Below are 23,353 nucleotides of genomic sequence, written 5' to 3' on the forward strand. Positions count from 1 at the left end.
TACCTGTAGAAGCCCTTATTATTCTTTGCATCCCTTGCCAAGTTCAGCTCCAGCTGTGCCTTGGCCTTCCTGACCCCATCCCTACAGAAGTTGGCAGTGTCCCTATACTCTTCCCAGGATACCTGTGCCTGCTTCCACTGCCTGTGCATTTCCTTCTTGCCCTTTAGTTTGACCAGCAGGTCTTGACTCTTGCCAGTCTCTTGCCTTCCTTTCTTGATTTCTTACACCTGGGGATCGAGAGCTCTTGTGCTCTATGGAAAGCATCCTTAAAGATCTGCCAGCTCTGTTCTGCTTCCTTGTTCCTGAGGGCAGTTTCCCAAGGGGGTCCTATTGACTAACTCCTTGAACAGCTGGAATTTTGCTTTCCTAAAATTCAGGGTCCTGACTTTCCTCTTCACCTGACCCATACCCCTCAGGACTGTGAACTCTAGCAGTGCATGATCACTGCAGCCCAGGCTGCCTCCAATCTTTACATCACCTATTAGCTCACTTGTGTTGGTGACCAGCAGATCCAGTATCGTGTCCCTTCTGGTAGGTCTGTCTATTACTTGGTTTAAGAAGTTATCCTCAGTGCATTTCAGGAATCTCCTGGATTGCCTACAGTGCTGCTTTTCCAGCAGATGGAAAGGACATTAACTATATTTTGAGAAATAAATGTGACATCTGTTTAAACACTTTTATCTTAGTAAACTAGGAAAACCAAGAAGGCTACTTAAGAACAATATGCTTATATGCTTGTTTAATAGGGTAGTTGCTATGTCTTCAACAATCAAATTTTCTCCTGTTTTTTAAATCACAATATTGTATAGCAATTCCAGAGGACTTTTTAGATTTTAAGTCCAAACCCTGCAAAATAAAATACAAGTGATGGAGTTTTTCAGACATGTATTTTTTGAAGATGCTTCACTAAAGCAGTGTTATGATTTGCAAGTGAACAGTTCTTTGAAATACAAAATGTACAAGACACCCAAGTTGCTCAAAGCTGTTACTATCTTTCATTGAAGTGAGAAATACTGTATTCCTCACTTATTTACAGTTGACACATTTAGAAGTTTTAATAAGATCTCCTCAAAAAAATGAGCTCATATTTTGTAATAATTTATTCTGAATGAGACATAGTTCCTGCGCACAGGTATGGCTATGAATGGTTACCTCTACTTCTCACAGAATCACAGAATTGTCTAGGTTGGAAAAGACCTTGAAGATCATCTAGTCCAACCAGTAACCTAACATTGACAGCTCCCAACTACACCATATCCCTCAGTGCTAAGTTGACCCGACTCTTAAACACCTCCAGGGATGGGGACTCCACCACCTCCCTGGGCAGCCCATTCCAATGCCTAACAACCCGTTCTGTAAAGAAATGCTTCCTAATATCCAGTCTAAACCTTCCCTGGTGCAACTTGAGGCCATTCCCTCTTGTCCTATCACTCATTACTTGGTTAAAGAGACTCATCCCCAGTTTTCATCATAAGATGATCAAACCTTTTGAGTGATTAGGCAGCAAGCTCAGCTGCTGATACTTAGGATGCACAATTGCCTTATAATAGTTGCAATCCAGTCTTATCTTGTCTTGAAGCACTGTTTATTTTTAGAATACGTATTGTAGATTAGAAAGCACTATCTTCTGTTTTATTTTTAACTACTTTTATAGTATGGTTCAGGTCTTTTTCTTTAGAACACTGTGTAATGTCTGGCAGAACTTAACGTGCATGGCAGTCTGACATGGATCATCTAACCACAAAGCCAGTGCAGTACAAGCAGGTGCAGCAGACCTACATAATGACTGCATAAGCACCGGATTTCTGTAAAATCCATGTCACTTCTTTTAAGGAGGACCGAGGCACAATGAAAGTGCAGTAAGTTTGAGCATAGCCTTGTGATCAGATGTGTGGCTGGGGCATGAAAAGGAGAGAGCTTTGACTGTTGAGTAATGAGGGCCTGAGTGCTGGATCTCTCAGTAAACATCTTCATGACACTCCTGACATTTTGTGCCCCAAAGCTAGTTGGTTTTCAGTTTGGGCTTTTTGCAGCTTTATTAGCTGGCACAATAAAATGTATTTATTCCTTTTTCTAAACTTTGCCTTGTATGCTATTAAAAGACTATAGAAGAATTTGTAGTAGTAGTCTTTACAACAGAATAAAATTGTTGGTCTGGTACTGTTGGGCCTTGCTTTATCCCTTTTCCACTTCATATTTTTTTTTCTAGAGCTTGCTATAGCTGGCATGCCTTTTCCTGCAAACCTTTGAAGTTTCCTGGTTTTCCTTCAAACTAGGTATATTTCTCTCTAATCTTACCATGCAGGACTAAATGGAAGACTAAAAGAGATGGGAAATGAGTGTATAAAAGCAACATGGGAGCAGAGATGCAGGGGAAGTAATGTTAGTAGACAGAGAGATAAAACACTAGAGAACAGCAGTTAAAGCCAGCAGTGGACCTTTGATTTGCATGGAGTGATCCATGATGCTTCCAAGTAGCAACCCTCACTTAGGAAATACATCACTAAATCAGTGTTGCTTATTTTTAGACTTCCTTACTGCATACAAAGCATTTGATGGGCAGAGGTGGCACCATTTAAAAATGACTGTAAACCTGGTGTTGACAACAGTCTTTCCTCTTAACAATTGAATAGAACTGTGTTAATATCTTGCATTAATTACAGTCTAATTTCAGGGTAGCTTCCAGCTGAAGTTTCAGTTTAACTGCATTGTATTGTATCACCTTTTATTAAAATTGGTGCATCCCAAAAGAGAAAGATGACAAATTCTGAAATTTTAAAGCTCACCTGAAATCTTTATTTTGAATACACACTAATTAGCAAACTTCCCTGAATGGCAGATTTGGACAGGAAACATTTTGTTACTGCACAAGATAACAATTTAATCTGGGCTTTCTGTGCTAAGTTTAATGCAGCCTTAACTGTGGCATTGTGGTTTGTGTCTGCTTAATGACATTTATGCTAATGAATACAATTTGTAAATTAGCTTGATCAAAATGGGGAGCGTAAGATAAATATACTTCTGAAACTCCAAAAGCAAGGAGATTGAAGACTCATTCTTCTCCAATTAAAATGTGTTCTAACACGTAGTTTCTTCAGTGCTACTTTTTATTTTCTGGAATACAAGAAATAAAAATTCTGATCTTGGGACATAAGCCAAAGTAGTTTGTATGCAGATTTCTTGACTTAAGAAATCTTACATAAACCGGAGGTTGAATTAATGACAAAGATGCTAAGTCCACATTTGGAAATAGAAATTATTCTAAAAACCCCAGAACTATGGAAATCTGATTTTTAGTGATTTTGCATCCTGAATCCTGCAACCATCACTTGAAAGACTCTAGCTTTACTTCCCTCATGTGCCTTATGACTTTAGCTTATTCTCTTCTTGTATTTCTAGTTTCCTGTCATCTTGCTTGACGCCTTTTTCCTCTTTCTCTTTTCCCTCCAGTGCCATTTAATCGCAGGCTGGAAGAGAGCCAGCAAAGTGATACAGCTAGTTTTGAAATATGCCATTGGGTGCAGGCAGATGATCAGAAAGCAGGCTAAATAGGACAGATAATTGTTGACATCACTGTGCCACTTTTCCTTAATGGAGGGACTAAAACGGAAATGTTTTTTCTCTCTGTTCGTTAATCTTTGTACCACTTATAAGAACTTAATGCTGTTGATTTCTTACTCAAATTTGGTTGAAAATGGTGAAGAGTGTCAGAAGTTACTAGTGTGCTCCTGAACAAAAAACAGATGTATGGGCAGCATGATCGCACAAGCCTGACTTCCTTAGTAAACTGATCTAAACCCTTGTTTCTAATTATATGAAGATAGATTTTATACATTGAGTATCATTAATCAAAGAATTTAATGGAAAACATGTTATTAGGTTACATATATAAAATATATTGCAAATTTATGTATTAACAATCTAACTTCTTCATTTTAGCCCAGGCTTATTGTAACAGCAAGTTTTGGTGTAGAACCAAAAAGAAAAGTGGAATACATATCCCTCCTAGAAGGAGCCCTGGCAAGGGTACAGAGCAAACCTCATAAAGTTCTCATTTACAAGCGACCTAATTTGGTGAGTGTACAGTTGTTGTGCCTTTATGTTAACTTGCAGATGTGTATGTAGTGCACATGTCTTTTCTCTTTTACAAGTAAAATTTTAGTGTATCTGTTGTTGTTTGTTTTTGAATTTTATGGGAGAACTTTATACGTTTTAAATAGTAAATAGATCTAAAGCAGCAGAGAGATTACTGTACAGAAAATTGAATAGTACTGTACACAAAATTGAACAGTGCATATTTTTTGACTTCCATGTTTTGAATTCCATGTATTCCATCTGGTTTTCTTTTGATGGTTTTCTATTTTTCAATGGGCAGGGCCATGTTCCTCTTGCCCCAGGTCGTGATCTTGACTGGGAAGAAGAGCTTGCAAAAGCACAGCGTTATAAATGTGTCTCTGTTCCCTCAGACCATCCACTTTATATTCTGTATACATCTGGAACAACAGGTTTGCCCAAGGTAAAGGACTATCTGTAGTCTAAGTGTCTGTGACCAATCTATTTGCAGTTCCACTTGAGAAAATACTTAATTAAAAAGGTTGAAAATGTTTGCCAGTGCTATAAATGATAAGCATTGCTAGAATTGGTTTAATCTCATTTATTCACATTTCACTACTTTAAAGTCAGTGTCTGGGAATAAATCACGTTTGTTTGTTTAAATAGTAGTAAGATAAACTGCATTTACTTCAAAATGTTTGTACAGTGTAAACTTTTGAGGGCAGCAGAATGTCTTTTATCCTTTAATATCTGCTGTGTTTTAAGTGTTATAGATAAGCATAGTATAGTCACTTAATGGCAAGATTAATTAATACATCATTTGTGTGACAGCATTTATTGCTGAATAGTCTTTGCTTATTCATTATTTACATATTAGCTAATCTTCCCATAGATAAGATGTAGTGCATGACATTACAGATTAAATGAAATTCAGCATGTTCTGAAGGCTTGTGTTACTGAACAGTTCTGAGAACATAACTCCAATGAAAATGAAAGTTTAATCTGAGTAAGTGAAAACCGACATAGGGCATTCTTTGAAAATGTTTGCTTTCAAATGTCAATTAGTCTTTATGATCTATTTTTAAAAGATCTTATTCTAAAAGCAAACTTTTGAGTGTTTGCTTAGTACTTACAATTCTCTTCTAAAGTGTAGAAGGTAAGCTGAATATAATTTTCTGGCAGTGGTCTTACCACTGCGAATTCAGAGACAGTATCACACATCCCTGGATATGGCAGTGTTTAGACTACTACTAGAAAATTATTTAATGATGTGGCCTATAAAGTTCAGAATCTATGGGGAGGTAAAGGGAAAACAAACATCAGTTTTGCTGAGAAAAGTGTCTTCTTCTTTTACCTTGAATGTGGGCACTTTAAAGCAACATATGTATATTGGATTATTTAATTATATTGTCAAAAGGTCCAAGATAAGATCCTTTATTACAACAGGTGGGTTTTTTTGACTGTTAGTTTCAAAATATAGTATCTCAGAGATACAAGTTTTCAGAAGTTTACTTCACTGTGTTGGCTTTCCAGAGAAAAATATAGACACCTTGAATGAATCACCCTCATAAGAGGGGGATTGTCAGCTAGTGCTAAGCTACGACGAGTAACTTAATGAATAAAATAACTCTTTTGGTGATGCAAGTAAAATTGCTCACTTGTGACCTTCATAACGAAACTTCTGTTAATCTCACAGCAGGGACTAAGTTAAAAGCTGAGACTAACAAAGGCAATCTGCTTTCTGAAATTTGTGAAGTGTTAGTTAACTATCCTCTGCTGTGGCAATCTCCATTTTAATGATTTAATATATCTCCACAGTCCCTTGTTTCTTGGATGAGGCCTGAAAGTGCCTATTTCATTCTATTAACTACATAAAGAGAATGTACCGTGCCTAGCACAGACAGGTAGCTGCATTGCGGTGTCTGCAGTGTAGAATTTGGTCCAATGAATCTCATCTGAATTTTAGTTTAGGACATCAGGGCATAGTTTACTTAATTCTTTCTTCTAGAAGCAATGTAGTGGAAGATTATGAAATATATATTAAACATACAAATACTACAAAATATTTCGAAATTTTTCCTATTAACAGCATTCCAGAGCTGTTTTTTGGCTTACTAAGGTGCATGATGCTATTGAGACTCTCTCATTCTGATTTTCAAATCCCTCTTTTAGACTGAGACCGAGATGTTCTTCATTTTGCATTCATATGTATACTTCAGGCTGGATATTAAACCTTTCAAAAATGGACATCTGGTTTAAGCCAGTTTTCTGACATCTTTAGAAAGTGTCGGTGCAGAAGGAGGGGTACATTTCAGGCAGTAATTCACCCCAGTTATTTTAGGGATTGGCTACTTCACAGGTGCTCCTTTTTTCCAGTCATGATACAGAAAGTCTATGCAATGAATTACAAACTCGCCTAGCATTTAGATGGCCACAATTTAAGTGAGGTAAATACTCAATCTGTATATTGTCAGTGTATGTTGACTAAATAGTCGTATATCTGATTTTAATGAGAGAATTCTAGTTTTGTTAGTTATCTTTTGAAAACTATTGTCATCTACGCCTTGGGCTGGGTTTTTATGTTTGTTTGTTTTCCAAAATTACTTCTTCAGTGGGAGTGCTATCAGAAGCATGTACTTGTTGGAATGGATTCTTTTCTTAAGTGAAAAGTATGTGAATTAGACACCTTTAAGTCTATTAGTGCTAAAACCCAAAAATTTCACTGAAGACAGGAGTATCGTTGCATCCTTCAAATTATCTTAAATATTCAAATTTTCTCATTTAGGGTGTTGTCAGACCAACAGGCGGCTATGCAGTTATGCTGAACTGGACAATGTCAGCTGTATATGGACTCAAACCTGGTGAGGTAATTCTGTTTAAATGTCATGTAAATGTTGAACTCTTAATGTCTTAAAAACTCTTCTCTATATTTATGTTTTTATTTCATTTTAGGTGTGGTGGGCAGCTTCTGATTTAGGCTGGGTTGTTGGTCATTCCTACATTTGCTATGGGCCTCTCCTTCATGGGAATACTACAGTTTTGTATGAGGTATGATCTGTTCTAAAAAGCCAACCTTTGAAAAGGCAGCATCTCCTCCAGCTGATGATCCTGATGATCCCGTTTATGCCTGTCTATTCTTCATGCCATGTATGTTTTGTTTACATTTTGTGTATATCTTCAGTGTTTATACTTTCCCATCTATTAGAGTAATTCTTAAGGAAAACTTACTTTACTGTCCGTTGAACTTCTCTACTTCATCTGTGTGACTGTTGATGGTCAGCAGGGCAAGGAACTCCAAAATACCAGACCTAGAAATGACAGATGGTGGAGTGTACCTGGAGTGTTGCTGAGTCTTCAGCCACAGGCCACTAGACTAACTTTATTATGGGTCTAGGAGAGGATCTTATGTTTTGCATGTCTGGAGATGACAAATCCTTACTGGGTCTGAGTTGGAGGCAATCGGGAGCTTTATGGTTCGAACTGGAACTTTTAAGAAAACTTGTCTCTTCTTTCCTCACTCTACCACTCCAAGGCAGCTGAAGCCAAGACTTCTTGGGGGATGAAACTCAGTGGGGTGGAGAGGAAACTAGTCCAATTAGAGTGGTTGGCTGCATCCTAACTTTAGTGCTCAAAAAAGCAATCATGCTGCCTTTTATTGTTATTTTTTCAGAAGTTATTGTTGATTGTCTAATCTCCAGGTAGGAAGATATGGTATTGCTTGAACCATCTTTATTCTTCAGGAAGTGAATCCAGTATCTATCAGTGACAGTGAAAGACATTTTATGTAAAAGCACTGACATTGTTAGCTATTAAGAATGCTGAGACTTGATTGTCTGTATTCACCTGACATCAGGAATTCTGAGTGTGTCCCAACTCCTCCAACACTGTGCAGCATGATGCCCACCTAGTAACTGTTCTGTCTTTTGTAATGGTCCTAGAGGCAGAAGTTCTTTTAGCTCTGCCATTGTGGCATGCTATCACCTCTGTTGATTTATAGTGGTAGTTAGAAACATGTGAACCATTAAGGGAAATCCAATGGTAACTCAGAGTATACAAGAGCTGCAGAAGTGTAGTGAATGTACTGGATACTGAGGGCATGAAAAAGCACATGAAACAAGCTTTGATGACACTGTGGATATAGCAGTTGTCAGGGCACCATCTGTACACAGTGCTTCTGGAGCAAGGGAGTCAGCATGATGTGGTGGAAACTTACTGTTTTACAGACCATCATAGATGCAGAAGTTCTGCGTAAGGAAGTGGATATTACGAGTAAACTTTCTCTGTCTTCCTGCTATTACACCATACAGCTGAAGATGACCATACTAGAACAGAATTGGATTGTTACTGTTTCCAGCAGCAAGCATTATCAAAACAATCCTTTGGTGTTTGCACAACCAGTTAAGTTGGTATTGGTTGAGATGTGCTTTGCTGTTATGAACTTACTGCTTGGTGGGTAGCTGGTGCTGGGATTGTGCCTGAATTTTGAGTAAATACGTTTTTGAATCGTGGGGATACCGAAGACGCATGGGCAGTTGTAGTAAGGTGAGGTTGCCACCAAAATTGTTTGGATGCTGCTGCACCAGACACTACAGAACTGACTATGGCTGTCTTGGAAGTCAGAAGTATACTGCTGGAAGTTCACTCTGTGAATTTATAAGTGAGATTCTCACAAGCAGAAGACACCTCTTGAAGCAAGTCAAGGATCCTCAAGTCCAGAAAAGCAGTGGTCATTGGGGGTGCATCTACATGATATGTCAAATCACAGCAGTAGTGCAGTTCTGAAATAAGTCCTCTGATTGTCCTTGCTTATTGATTTGGTTCACAGAGTGGTTTTAGACATATGAATGACATCTTTACAGAGAAAGCGAAGACAGAAGCTTTTCCACTTGGGATAAAAGAATAGGATCCAATGAGTGGGACTGTACTGCTGTGAAGTTTTCTAGAACAAATGGAAAGTAAATGTGCCAACAGAAAGCTTTAAAACTGTCAAGAGCTCCCACCTTACTCTGACATACTTCTTGTGCTATGCGAAAGGGCCAGATGCTATGTGTGACTTCATATTTGCTAATGACAGCAAGATGTCTGCTTGTTCTGACTTTCAGCTGCTCCTTTATTTCTCCCAAGCTTTTGCTTCTATCCTCTTTACCAGCCCTATTTCTTCTACTGTCCTACCTTTATGAACAATATCTTTCTTATAACCTTATTAAAATTATTCCTCCATTCCTACTGCTGCATTTTGCAGTAGTGACAACTGTTATATTGGCCTCCCAGAATATTGAGCAAGGGGCAACCTGGAGCTTGACAGCATGTGCTCTGAAAGGCTCAGAAGTTCTCCAGCAGATGCATCACCCTGCTTCTGACGTCAAACCTGCTGTAGAGTGGAAGAGGACTGACAAACAGTGCTGCATTCATTTCAAGTAGATGAAGACCATGTTCTTGGTCAGGTGGGAAAACCGTGCTTCAGAGGTGGCACAGTGCATGTGCCACGACCACAGAGATCTTGAATAGTCTTCAGGGGAGGGGAGAGCACTCCATCAAGCCCACTGCTCAGGAGGACATCCACGCCCTTAGTCCCAGGACCAACAGACCAGGAGAAAAGTCCAGGGAAAAGTGTGCCTACAGTGCTGCACACATCTGTATGCCTGCGACCCTCAGAGGACTGCCACGAGACAACATGCAGGAACATCCCCTCTCTGCCATGGCAGGCGGTGGGAATTGCAAAATCAGTGGTCCAGATGCCTGCATGGGTATGTACTCTTTTCCTGTACATGTATTGAGCGTGGGACTGTGTTTAGGAGGTTTCTGGTAGAATTAGGGCACCGGTTGCAGAGCTGTGGAAAGATGGTGTAAATCTCTGGATTGACTGTGAGAGCTGCTGTGCCTTAAGAGATGATTCCCATGGGGCCATGCACTGTGAGGGAAGTTCTGTGGAGCAACAAGCCCCACCAGACACTGCCTGTGCCATCCCAGCTCTGCCTGTGTGCCAGGCACAGTCCTGGCAGCCGCATAAGTCATGGATATAGTATACCTTGATAATAGCCCTCTGAGGCTTCTGCAGAAAACCCGGCCACACTGTCTCTTTCTCAGATGCAGTATATAAAGGACCTATCCAGTGGTGGTAGCAGTGTTGGTACTTCTAGTCACCTGTAAGACCTTGTCCCTGCCCTACAATTCAGGATGATACCATTTCTTTGAAATGCAGTGGTTAAGGTAGTGGTTGTTGGCAATATCTTATCTCTTGCTCTGCCTCAAGTCACACTCAGGAAAGGTCATAAAGGGGAGGACACTGCAGGCTGAGGTAAGGCATAGTTGAATTAGCCAAGTTTACCCAAAACAAATGAATTGAATGCAGCAAGGGAGAGTGTGAAACACACAAGTGTGAAGGAGGAGAAAACTGAGGACAGAGAGAAGTATTGGGAATCAGTTCCTTTTTAATTATTGCATAACATTTGCCAGATTAAAAGACATTGATGTCCAGTGGCATTCTTCCCATCCCACTCCATGCACTGAATGCCTGACAGTTGATGACTGTCTTCAGTGAAGGAGCAGACAAAGTGCATCGCTGGATTCCCCACCTGTGACAAAGAGAGCAGAGAACTCTGTATACAGGTACTGCAGAAGCTATGCTCAGTGCTGTAATCTGAAGGAAGGTCTCAAAGATGTCCTTGCAGATGGTTCAGACTAAAAGTGATAATCCTGAATTTGCAAGGTTTTGGAAATTTGCACAGTGTCTGTCCCACATAGCCCAGTGTCTTTCAAATGACCAAATGTAGATTGCTGTTCCATTATGCATTTCATAAAAGCACAACTAAATTAGGCCTGTGCTGCACCATCGTCAATGTGGGGCACAAGGGTATGCAGTATCTCTCATGATGCTCATTGGCCTTAAGGACATCATGAATGATCTTGTCCCTTCTTGATAAGAAGGCACTGGCGTATGTTTTCATTCTGTGACCAGAGATATGGAAGACAGGGAATATAGAAACTTTATGGTGGAGCCTACTGGTGATCTGTGAAGTGACATGCTGCTGTCACCTGCATGAAACAGATGAAAAGGACAGCATGACACTTCCTGGAAGAGAAGGCCCTTCAGTCAAGGGAGCAGAGATCTGTGGGATAGTTTTCTGTCAGAGAACTCTGAGCTGCATTTTTGGTCCAGTGAACAAGGCTGTCTAGTATAACATAAACCTCAAATAACATCTAATGGAAGAGGTAAAGAGCATTGGCATTAAGTGGTTTGATCTACTAATCTGCTCTAATTCACCTCACTACTTGCTATGTAAACAAAGTCTGTGACACCGTATGTGCTCGTGTTCATGTTCACATGGTACGAAGTTTATTTTTACCAGTGCATGTAGTAGGAAGGAGATTGATAATCTCTCATACAACAGCAGATTGTGCATAGGTGACACCCGTGTATGTTGTTTTGTACAAAATCCTGTTGTTTATAATTTTTCTAACAGAACTATGTAAAATAAGGAACAAAATGCAATGTTTAAAAGCAAAGCAGATCTTGAGGTCTTACAGATGTGTTTTGGAATATGCTCTTGTCTTTGTGGTTAACTTTTAACTTTGTGGTTAACTTTTAAAAGTGTTTACTTATTCTTCTGTTCATGGAAAGACTGTGGGTAGTGTGTTAAGTTGTTCTGTGAAATAGAAAATGAGCTTTTGTCAGGATGTTTTTCTTCCATATCATTTTGTGATCTGTAGGATCTGAGGCAAATAATTTTGTTTTTTGGCTTCTAGGCATTGGATTGATTTTTCAATAATCTCTCAGAAAAGCAGGTTTTCAAAACAAGTATTTTTTATTAAATATTAAAATACACAAAGTGCTAACAAGCACAAGGGTTTTTCTTCCCTAAGCAGCTAAGACGGAGAAGCTCACATGCCTTAATGCCCCTGGGCAATCATTGCAGCAGCTGGAGAAAACTTAAATGTTTATTCTTAATTTGAATCTCAATGTACCTTCTGTCCAGATAAAGCTTACATTCAGTTGTTCAGCATGATAGCTTGCGATGAATGCATTATTGAAATACATGATGCAGAGAATATCTACAGTGCAACTATGGCAATAAAAATCAGCCATTCATTTGAGTATTGCTTATGCTTAGCTCTTTTTTGAAGAGTCTCCAATGTGCTAATCTGGTGGAATCCACTTGCTTCTGTTAATTTAGAAACCAGCTCACTGTGGAACTTCGGAAAGCTTTTGAGTCAACGACAAGTGTCAGATTGCTGATTGCAGGAGTGATGCTAGGTTCTTAGTGCACATACAAGTTCTGAAGGACATTAGGAAGCAAGGTTATTTCTAACACATTGCAAATTAAAAGTAACAAGTAGTTTTAAAAAGAGGAGGAAGGTGTTTGTTTAAAAGCAGTGAGGCAAAATCCTAGGAAAAGAAAAAAAGGCAGTATTCAAGAGGAACAGGTAAGTGAGAGAATATGTTAAACTCATGAGGTACACTCTTTTGCAGAAAGGATTCCTTAGTAACTAAATATATGTGGAAAAGGGAGTACAGTATATTTACTGCAGTTTATATGTTCAAATACATTTGTGTAAGATGAATAAAAATGTCCAAAAGAACTACCACTATATACTTGTGTACTTGAACTTGCAAATAACTCCAGATGCAGAGGTGGATTCATGATATTTTGTAGTACATGTGTGCATACTGTACAGCTTTCCTATACCTTCTGCTCATGCCAGAGGTCATGCTTGTCAGATTCTTCCTGTGTGTTGTTCGTTTATGTAGGACAAGCATGGAAATATCTGTGAGAACTCCAAGAGGTTCACTAAATAATTTGGCATTGATTTCAATATCTTGAGTTGTCATGTAGGCTCTTGGTTAATTACTTATGAAATAGAGATCACTACAGTGTGCTTTCTATTGCGTATAAAAAGATCATTTTTGATCATTTGGTCATACATATGCATTCCCATATGCAGATGGGTGTTCATAAAAGTAAGCCTACATCATATTTAAGTATACCTATACAGATAGTAGTCTCTTTTTTCTCCTCGTGTACATGACTGTTTCTTACATTTCTAAGTGTATTTAATCATCCACAGTTTTCAGTTGATTTATTCAGCTGTTCTAGTCACTAATCAAAAAATACTGCTTTGATCTTTTTTTTTTTTTTGTATTTTAGAATCCTACTGGATGAATAATAAGGCCTTCTTTTAAATTCCTTTGCTTTTTAATGAAGAAATTTTGGAGGCAGTGAACACATAACATACCTATTCAGAGCGTATCAACACTAAATGTGTGAGTTCAGCTGAAATTTGGAGAAGAAAGAAATTGAGCTCTTTTCTAGGCTGATTTTATAACTTGCATAATTTACCTGATGTTGGATACTTTTCAAACTCCATCTCAATCTTTATTGTATCTCCAGATGGTCAGTATAGTTCAGGTATACAATTTTGGGGACTTCAGTGGCTTGAGGGTCTCCACAAATAATTAAACAGAGACCTCCAGTTACAAATTACTTTCACTAGAAAAAATGGAAATAGTAAAAAAAAAAAGTAGTTTTTATTCCCTTTCAAATTGAATTCTATTACAAAAGAGTTCAATTTTCTAGTTTGTCTGAAAAAACCCAGTGATTTCACACTAAACTAATAGAATTTTAAGGCTGGGGACCACTGTGGTTGACTTCTCTGATGTTCTGAATAACAAGGAGCAAAAACTTCACCCAGTAGCAGAAATGCCCATTTATAGAATCAAATACAATATTAGCTCGAGTATTAAATTAGTATAGTCTAATTAATGTTTAAACACCTAATAGACATTAATTAGATTTTTCATTCCAAAGGGATTAATTTATCACCACCACACTAGTTAAGTAGAAGAGGAAAGCAGTGTGAGAAAAACAGCAGCTTCTTGGAGATAAGGAGAAGACTTTGATAGTTTCATAGTAGCTATTTTTGACCACTGATACACTTGGCCACATTAAAATTGTTGCATGAATTTGGCAGAAGAGAATCACTAGAATAAATACTGCAATGAAGAGGTTTTCATTCTAGCAGGTGTGGAATAAGATAAGAAGGAATGGGGAGGAAAGTGATGAGTTCCATCAGCAGTCTCTGTTACATAGTTGTCTTACAGTGAAGTTTTATCTCTGTGTGAATGTGTGGGGATCAAGATGTTATTGTCATTATAAAAGCACCTCTGAATTTAAAATGTGTTGGGTTTGGAAAATAAAAAGAGTAAAAATTCTATTTCTTTAACAGTGAGTATTAAAGAAAAATCAGAGTTAATATCTGGTTGACCTACATGTCTGCTTTGTGATTTTTGCTCTTGGTGAGAACATCATTAAACAGTAATAGGACATTTCCCATTTTTCTTTCTCTGAGATGCCACCAATCGAGTCTTCAGACAGAGTTCATGACAGCAGAGTCATCTTTTTGAGGATTAAAAATGGAAAGAAAAAGAGGGCTTCTGTACACACAGGGAGAAAAATAAAGTTGACAAAGAGGAACAGCGTATAATTTTCCCTCTGCTCAGAAGACTGTCTTAACAGTGAATATTCATAAATTTGTAGTCAAAGTTTTTCCTAAATGTTTGCCTAATGATGAGTTTTGGGTTAGGGAGTGTAAGTATGCTGTTTAGGTACGGGGAAAGAACACCTCATCCACTTTGTCTAGGGACGACCACTATTGAATATAAACTATGCTGACTTCATACCCTCACTTCTTCAATTGATTTGTTTATTTTAAAATTACTTAGTAGGTGACAACTTGACGTTCTAGCAATTGCTATGGAAACTATGTACTTTTAATTTTTACTTGCTGTGACACCATTGTCAGGAATGTGAAAACAGTAATGAATTCCTTTGAATACAGTAAGGTTTGTTTAGTTTTTTTATAATCTGTCCTGGATTGTTTTTCTCCAAGGCATGACAAACTTCGGCTATATATAAGCTACTTGAAGTCTCACAGCCCACTCTGGGTTGCTCTTGCTAATAGGATTGCAATCTGTAAGTAACAGGGCAGCATGAAGAGAAAGTCTAACTACCACCTGTGATCCTGTGATGTCAGGAAGAAGGCAGCATTGTAGTTCCAGTTCTTGGGACTTTGAATTGGAGCTAGGATATGGAAGAGGATGCCTACACTTGCCAAGGAGCCATGCATTAAGAACTTCATTTGGGTGATCTAGAACAGAGAAGGAGCTATTGTTCCACACAGAGCTGCAGCAGGATGTTGCTGTGCATGTGGAGCCTTCCTCACAACACTCACTGGGTTCCTTCCAGTCCCCAACAAATCTGCAGGGTACGCAAATCTGCTGTTGCAACAAATCTGCAGGGTACACAACAGCAACAGGTTTAAAATTACTTAAAATTAAAAGAACTTGGCACAGTTCTGGAGGCATCCGGACTTTCTACAGTTCTTGTAAGCCATTGTCATCAGTTTACAAAGCAATCACTGTCTCTGAAGTTTGCCAGTTTTGTGATCTTTCTCCCATCATCCGTACTGATTGTACTTGTGGAGTGAATTCAGTAGGATGTATAATCTCAAGTCCTTAGTGGAGACAAGGTCAGCAGCAGAAGGGTGAATGTCTCTATGAACATACTCTTGAATCCTGATGTGTCAGGATTTTGCATGTGCTTTGGTGTCAGCAGGTTTTAGTGGCAAGGAGTTCCATGTTTAATATTTGCTATGCAGAGAGAATTTCCTCCTCATGATTTTGAATTGATCTTTAATTGAAGAGCCCCTTGTTGCTAGGGGTCAGATGGATAGGGAATTGCTGCGCTGTTACTGATGCATTGTGGTTATTTTATTATAGCTCCTCTTATATATCTTTTTCCTCAAGTAATCCATCCTGGTGGCTTCTGACTTTCTCCATAGAGAACTCTTCTATCCCCTTGATCATTCTTGCTGCCTGGCTATGAATCTTCTTTCATAATCATGTATTATCCATCAACACATTCTGCCTCAGGATGTCTGCTCAGCTGGTAGACGTCTGATAAATTACATGCTAAATCTAGGTACTTCCAGAAAGATGTTCCTATCTGTCTGTCTGTCTCAGAGTCTCTTGGTAGGTTATTAAAAGAAAGTCTTTTCTACTTGAATCCTCCTAGCTGAAACAAGAAGTGTCTGTTTCTACTTTTCTTTTTTAAATTAGATGAGGCAGATCACTCTCTTTCTGACTGCCATGTTCTTGTTTACCACACTCTTAGTTCCTGCCAACCACACATATTATTGCCAGTAACTTCTAAAATAAATTTTCATCTCCAGTATTGATGCAAATACTGAATAGCAACAGGTCTTGAACTGAACCCTGCAGAAATCCAGCAGAAGCATCTCATTTGCTCATAGTCTCCACTTGACTCAGCAATCTGTCAGCATATTCTGAATTCAGTTACCCTGTGCTTTATGGTTTATATTACTAACTTTTTAAAAATCAAAATTGGATGTGGTAATAAGCCTCTCATGGCATCTTGTAGTACTTCTTAAAATTTTTGTATAATAAATGAGAACTCTCTTTGGCAATTTTATTTGCATTTTTGGAGTTCTGAAATTAATTTGCACTGTCTCAGATTTGTTTTGCTTATGTCTGTTTTTGTTTATGCATTTGCTAAACTGTGAATAGCTGCCAAGGCCTCAGGGAAGTTTTTCTGCAGAATCAGTAAGAATATTTTACAGCTGGGCGAGATTTTTTTTTCCTAAATGAATATTTTAAGTGTCACCTTATTCTTTGGGTATTATTTCCTATCAGTTGTCAGGTGAATTTTCTGTTTCTTTCCTTTCACTGTTTGTGTTTTATTTGTTTTTGTCCTAGATCTGAGAATGGTACTTCTCCAAACCAAAGCTGCTGTAGCTTACTGTGACATATAAATACCAACCTGACAGAGCCCTGCATGCCTACCCACACACTCCTGAAGGTTTAGCTGCTTGTGTTGGAACATGTGCTTCAGGCTTGCTGGAGGTGTGAGGCAAAGGCAGGGCTGTGATGTAGCTCAGGCAGGGACCAAGGGTGAGGGCCTAAGCGTTAATCACCTTCTGAGGAAGGGGAGGCTCCTTTCAGCTCTTCTCAAAACTCACTGTTTTCCTAGTGGTCTGATCCAAGGTTGCACAACTGCAGCATGGCAAACCTGGCTTTGAACATCAGCAGCCAAGCCCATAGGAGAGAGTGGGTGTGCTCAGGGCCAGATACAGCCCTTTTACGGGCTTTGGACATTTCCGTTTGGTTAAAAATAACAGCCTGCGTTGTAACTGGCAGACTAACCAATTTCAGGTTGCTCCACAGCTAGGTTTTTTGCTGTCTAAGATGATTGATACTAATTCAATGGCATAATTAGTGAGAAGTTTATGGAAATTTGGAATTTTTCAGAGTCTGAGACCATTTGTTTTAGCGTTAGTTAGTGATGTGGGCTTGAACTCCTAACCAGATGGTTACAGATCTGCAGGTATAGTGAACATTATAGGGAGATGACATGAACTTGAATAAATAAGTTCCTGAACTTGATGAACACAGGAAGGCTGTGATAAAGAAGTCTGAAAGGATGATGCTTAAAGACAGCTTAAAGATTTGTTTTGGGAACTGTGTGTTATCTGACAGACAAAAGGACATAACTGACTTTTTCAGCAAGCAAATAGCATAGTTTTGCAGGTTTTTTTGGTAATTCAGGATAGGCTATTAGCAAAAAGAGGATTTTTGGCACTGGTGATATTCCTCCCTGCTACTTGGGCTGAGAACTGTTTCTTTTTATTTTCTCCCCATTTGCTTCTCACCACCTGCTCCATCCTTCAAAAAAAAAGGTCTTTTCAATTGTGCATTCTGGTTTGTCTTGTGGTTTGTTTTTTTTTTTTTCTTTTTACGGTGATCCTCTGCTCCAGCACTCGTCTCACCAGCAGTATCTCACCATAGGGCTGCAAAGCCAATGGTACGTATCCAACCTCAGAGGTCCTGCATTCTTTAAACCTGCCAAATGGTTCATCAGTGCTCTTGCCACTGTTCAGGCACAGCCAGATGCAGAGCAAGCCTTGGGAAGACTGTAGTGTGGAAGGCAGATGAGAGAGAGGGAAAAAGAAGAATTTCTGTGAGCCTGCATCACAGCCAGCGTGCTGCTTTTTGTGTTGGGATGGGTCAACTAACTTGATTAGTGTGTGTTTTCATAAAGGCATTTACTGTGTTACTACTGTCTCATTATCAGCATAAAAATACTGAATTTAGTAAATTCTTGAAGGTATTAAAATGCCTCTGTTCCTTTTGCATCTTGGTAAAATAAAAAGTATTAGTTTTGTATGCTGTTTTTTTTTCCACTGGACCTACTAATGTATTCCAAATTTGCATTTATACAAGGATGGTGAAGGTATGAATTTGTCTTGTGACTGGTGAACTGCTGTAAAGATGGTGATGCTTCAGTAGTGAAACTTTCTCTGTGTTTGTGGCTTCTTGCATAAAGCATTGACAAAACTGTTTGCAGTGTGAAAAGTTTATGTCTCTCCTAACTTGTGTGCTCTGTCAATGTCCATCTTCCAAGTGTGGCCTTTCTAGTGAAAAGGTCATGGCAATATCTGTAGAGCTAAAGCTCATTCTACATTGACATCATCTTTCCATAATTTTAGAATATGTGTGGAGCAGTTCATACACTGCAGTAATGGCATACAGTAAGATTGTGATTATACGATCCTGTGCCAACTGCTTTTCATATTTGCAGCAACACAGAAAAGTATTTTTGATTATTTTTTGTTATTATTACTTACCATTGGACAATTTTTCACATCTGATTACTTCTGTTTATAATTCTCCTGATTATGCTCCCTAGCTCAAGACAATCTTTAGTTTTAAAAACCAGCTACAAACCAGCCCACAGACTGGTTGCACACTAAAACAGAAAAAGGATCTGGTCTTCATGTGGGGTAGCAGCCCACAAAGTTTCCAAGAAGCCAGTTGTAAGGAGTTAAGTGGGAATCTTTCCAGAACTGGGAGGAAATTACTAGGTAAGAAAAAGCTGGCATTATGTCCCGCAGGGCTTTGCATGGGGATATAGCTGCAGTGCCACTGTGTCCAGAGACTCCTTGTTCAGTGGGACTCTGGGTGTTTTACAGGCTGCTTCGCAATAAGGGTAGACGTAGACATGACTCCCTCTGCTGCCAGCATAATGACAGCAGTTTGTGGCTGTCTTTTCACTCACACGTCCATTTGTCCTATTTTTCTAAGTAGCAGCTAGTATGTGCTGTGTTCATGCAAGAGATTGTGCCCAAACCTTGTGAATTTATTTCTACAAGTGAATACACTCACAGTATTATTATTTTTAACAAAGCCTTTTTTAAAGTCTTACTTGAAATTACTTCTGTTGCTGTGCTACCACTACTGTTATGTGTTCAAGCCTTGAACTGTCAAAGAATTATGAGGTATTTTTATCCTGTGACATTTTAAATTATTCTCTCCATAGGGGAAGCCTGTGGGAACGCCAGATGCTGGTGCCTATTTCCGTGTGCTAGCAGAGCATGAAGTAGCTGCCTTCTTTACTTCACCAACTGCAATTAGAGCAATTCGTCAGCAGGACCCTGAGGCAGCCTTGGGAAAGCAGTACTCCCTGAAAAGGTGAACTAAGGGTACACTGGAAGCAGTTTCTTACAGAAACAGGCTGGATGAATTAAGAATAGCAGTGTCTGGGGCTTTGCCCGCCTCTGTATAGCAGAATTTAAATGTGTTCTTGACAATTTAGGTGTACATGTATTTGCTTGTAAATTTATATTGATAGTTTGGAGGAGATGAAAGCTGTTAAAAGGATTATGACTCTAAGGTTAAGAGCTCTTAGCGAGTTAGGAGTGCTTGCTCAACCTTAATTTTACTCCACTGTACTTATACGCTGTGATACAGTCTTGGATTACATGATTCTGTGCTGTATTCCCACATGACCTCTCATTTCATTGCCTGCACAGTATCTTTAGTGTTTGTTTAGTCAGCAGCTAGTCAATGTTTTGTTTATCTCCCCATAACATAGTTGCTGTTTATGGTTATGTGCTCCAAAGATTGAGCTATTTGCTGTCTCGTACTGTTTTTAAGGTGTTTATCACTATACTATCAGCATGCTTCAAAATCACAACTGAGTTCATCCTCACAAATCCCCTGTGAGATGAGAGAGTGGTATTTGTGTTTTGCAGATGGGAAGCTGAGGCACAGAGAGATTAAGGTCAAAGTCTTCTATTAGTTTTGAATATCCAGTCTGAGCCACTAAACTACCACTGTTTCAGAGTTCTTAGCATTATATGGTTAAAATGTGTTATTAGCATTATATTAATAAAATGCCTCTCACACTGATTTGGATCTGTGAGTGTTTAGTACTTCTGGAGACCAGGTTTCTGTATCTTCTGGCAAACATTCTAAAAATGATGTACCACATCTGATCTTGAAGTTGAATAATTTGCTCAGCATCAAACAAGGAATGTGTCAGACTGTATAGGCAGTATTCAGTTGTAAAAACATCTTTTATCACACTTGTCCAAAGAGAAGGGAAGGATAAAAAGCCGTGTAGCTTCATTAGACCTCCAGATTCTTAATTGCTCTGGAAAGTTTTATTTATTAGTAAACTGGATTTATTCCTGAGGTGTTCATTACAAGTTCATCATTGCTTTCTTCCATCTGTTTTGAGTGCTATCATTAATCCTTACCCCTCTTTGAAACAGGAAACAAACTCATTTGAGACCCTAATGCGCTATTCTTCTATGATGTTTATTGACAAGAAAGTGATTCAGATGCTAGAAAATTTAATTGCTGTTCCTCAGCATTTTTTAGGCAATGACTAAAATGACTTAGTCTGTCTTTAGAGTATTCATTTCATGGAGAATCTGCTAACCTGCTCTGTAAGTTGTCACATTTTTTGGCCAAATGAGAATTCCAGATAAGAGTCTCCTTTTTGATATCAGTTGCCGCAGATATAAAGAGGTATTTCATCATTCCTATTCAGTGCATAGTTAATGAGCTTCTCCATTTGTCTGCAGATTTAGTTGTCTCATAATTCACTCAGCTTTGGGCCATGTCATTTACTGGTACGTGACTTCTCTTTACTAAACCTTCTAGCACAGCATTTAGTATCTAGTAGGTGCAGTTAAGAAATTGAGACCAACAGGTGATTTAAAGTTTCTATTCTAGGAAGATCTTTGCTTTTGGGTGTTACTTGGATGGACTTTTCCATCCAAGGTCAAGGGAATTCTGTCTGTTTCAGTTTGAAATCAGTCTTACTTTTAGTTCATTTACTTGATCTATGATGCTTTCTTCTCTGTTATATGGTACATAATCTTTGAAATGAGATGTCTTTCTGCTACCTGGGCTAAGATGTATCCTTACTTACTTTAGAAACTCCAAAACACATATCGAGGAATGCAGTCCTGAAAAAGGGTTCTACCATATTACATTTCATTCCTGAAAAATTCTATTAAAAAAAACTGATAAAGATCAATGTCACTTTTTAAAAATCCTGTTAAAAAAGACGATTACTGATAAGGTACAAAGTTGGCAGGCAGTGCCAGCTTCCAGTATACAAGGGAGTACTTGATTTACATGAGTAAACTGAATTATAAGCAGACTTGTGTTCTTTGGAAATTACATAAGTTAAATAAATTTCTGTTTACGTGAGATTTCCAAAGGTTCTAGTGTGTATGCTTCAAATTCCTTGTTGGCTATCGGAGTCAGATCTTGAAATTTGTTTGCCTTTGACACAAAACATCACCTATGTCTTAAACATGGCTCATGCTTAACAGTAAAAGAGATGTTTAATTTATAATACTGTAGGATAAAAACCCTGTTCAACCATACTTTGCTAGAGGATCTAAAGACCTGGCTTTGATAACACACAGTGCTGCTGAGCAAGCTGTCTGATCCTATTGCTACCTGTTCTGTTTGAAAAACAAGTAACATCCAAATTCTACAACCCTCATATACCTCACCTTACTCTGTTCAACTTTTAGCATCTGTTCTCATCTTCACGAGGTAAGTCTATAACACCAAGCCATTAACTCTTCCCATATTTGGAATCACACTTCATCCTTTAATTGACGTAATTGTTATGAACTGGTTAGGTCTGATTTCCAAATGATTGACAACTGACAGTTTTGCATGAAATGGGGCAACAACTCAGCAGATTAGGTTAACATGCAAGTAATAATTTGCATTTGGTGTCCCATAGCCTAATTGGCTTGCTTTACTTTCAGTCAGCTGTGAATGTTCTGTCATTTTATATCAAGAGATTCTTGCTTATTCCTCTGATACCAGGTATTAATGCACTTGCTTTAGAAAAAAGTATGAGACTGCATAAAAACTGCAGAAATAATGAATATAAAGTAGATTAGAAACACCCATTTTCTGTCTCATAACACAGGAACAAGAGGATGTGAAATTAAAGTAGGAAATTCAAACCCGTGAGAACGAAATACTTTCTCATATAATTGATGTCTCATACATGCTGCTGGAGGATATGTCATCAAGACCCAGAATTTAGGACAATTGAAGTACATTATGTAGTTCTGCCTGCTACCCTCTACTCTGTGCTGCTGTAAATCATGTATGGCCATTGCTGTTGGAGTCCTGAGCCTTTGTGGAGCTCCCCTTCACCCACCCTGTGAGAAGGAGCTGAGCTGCAGTTGTGTTCGTTGTCTCTTTTGACTCTGACCAAAGTGAAATCTATTCAGGGAGGAAAACAAACAAACACATCAGTGGAGAAAATTCAGAAGACATGAACATATTGTTTATTTATTTTACATAAGTGTCTGCAGTCTCCAGGTGCATTAAGAATTAGTAAGAGTTCTTTATTTCCAGTTAATGTTAAAAAGTGCAAATGAACCTTCCTTGCTGTCTTTTCAGGAAAAAAAGGTTATTTAATGCCATGCTGATGGAGTTTTTCTTTGCCAGAAAAAATCTGGTGTATGCATTCCAAAATTAAAAACACTTCTGTGATCTGTTGATTTGGAAAAGTGCAGCTCAGATTATTACCCATGTGAACACTCCTGCTTTTGGGAAATGGTTTGAATATGTGGTTTCTTTTGTGTTTGGAGTGACACTAAAATGTACATGCTGTATTGAACAATTTAGATTGTGTCAGGGACATTAGGCACCTTGATCTGTCCCCTGTATCAGGTGATACTTCAAGTCCACTCTGCTGGACTCCTGAATAGCTCCTAGAAACTTGATTGCAGTGAATTTTGTGCTAGGAATGTAGGTTTTCAGAACAACAGTTTAGGACATAGGTATTTAACAAGTTTTAAGATCTTTCATCCCCATTAACTGCATTGCAGTGATAGATGATTGCTGTAACAGGTGCATTGACATGCTTTGACGTTTTAAGTGGACTGTTAAAAAATT

The 23,353-nt window shown here is 38.5% G+C and overlaps 1 protein-coding gene across 3 annotated transcripts in view; it reads left to right on the plus strand.

Moving 5' to 3' along the window:
• Positions 1-23,353, plus strand: part of ACSS3 (acyl-CoA synthetase short chain family member 3) — a 93,756-nt gene that overhangs the window by 22,079 nt on the left and 48,324 nt on the right. For all 3 annotated transcript variants that reach the window (XM_074869391.1, XM_074869390.1, XM_074869392.1), the window contains exons 4-8: positions 3,940-4,074; positions 4,376-4,516; positions 6,839-6,919; positions 7,006-7,101; positions 19,446-19,597. In XM_074869391.1, the coding sequence (XP_074725492.1) occupies positions 3,940-4,074; positions 4,376-4,516; positions 6,839-6,919; positions 7,006-7,101; positions 19,446-19,597 (605 nt within the window). The remainder of the gene's footprint in view (positions 1-3,939; positions 4,075-4,375; positions 4,517-6,838; positions 6,920-7,005; positions 7,102-19,445; positions 19,598-23,353) is intronic.

This window comes from Strix uralensis, chromosome 5 (genome assembly GCF_047716275.1).
Source record: "Strix uralensis isolate ZFMK-TIS-50842 chromosome 5, bStrUra1, whole genome shotgun sequence".
NCBI lineage: Eukaryota > Metazoa > Chordata > Aves > Strigiformes > Strigidae > Strix > Strix uralensis.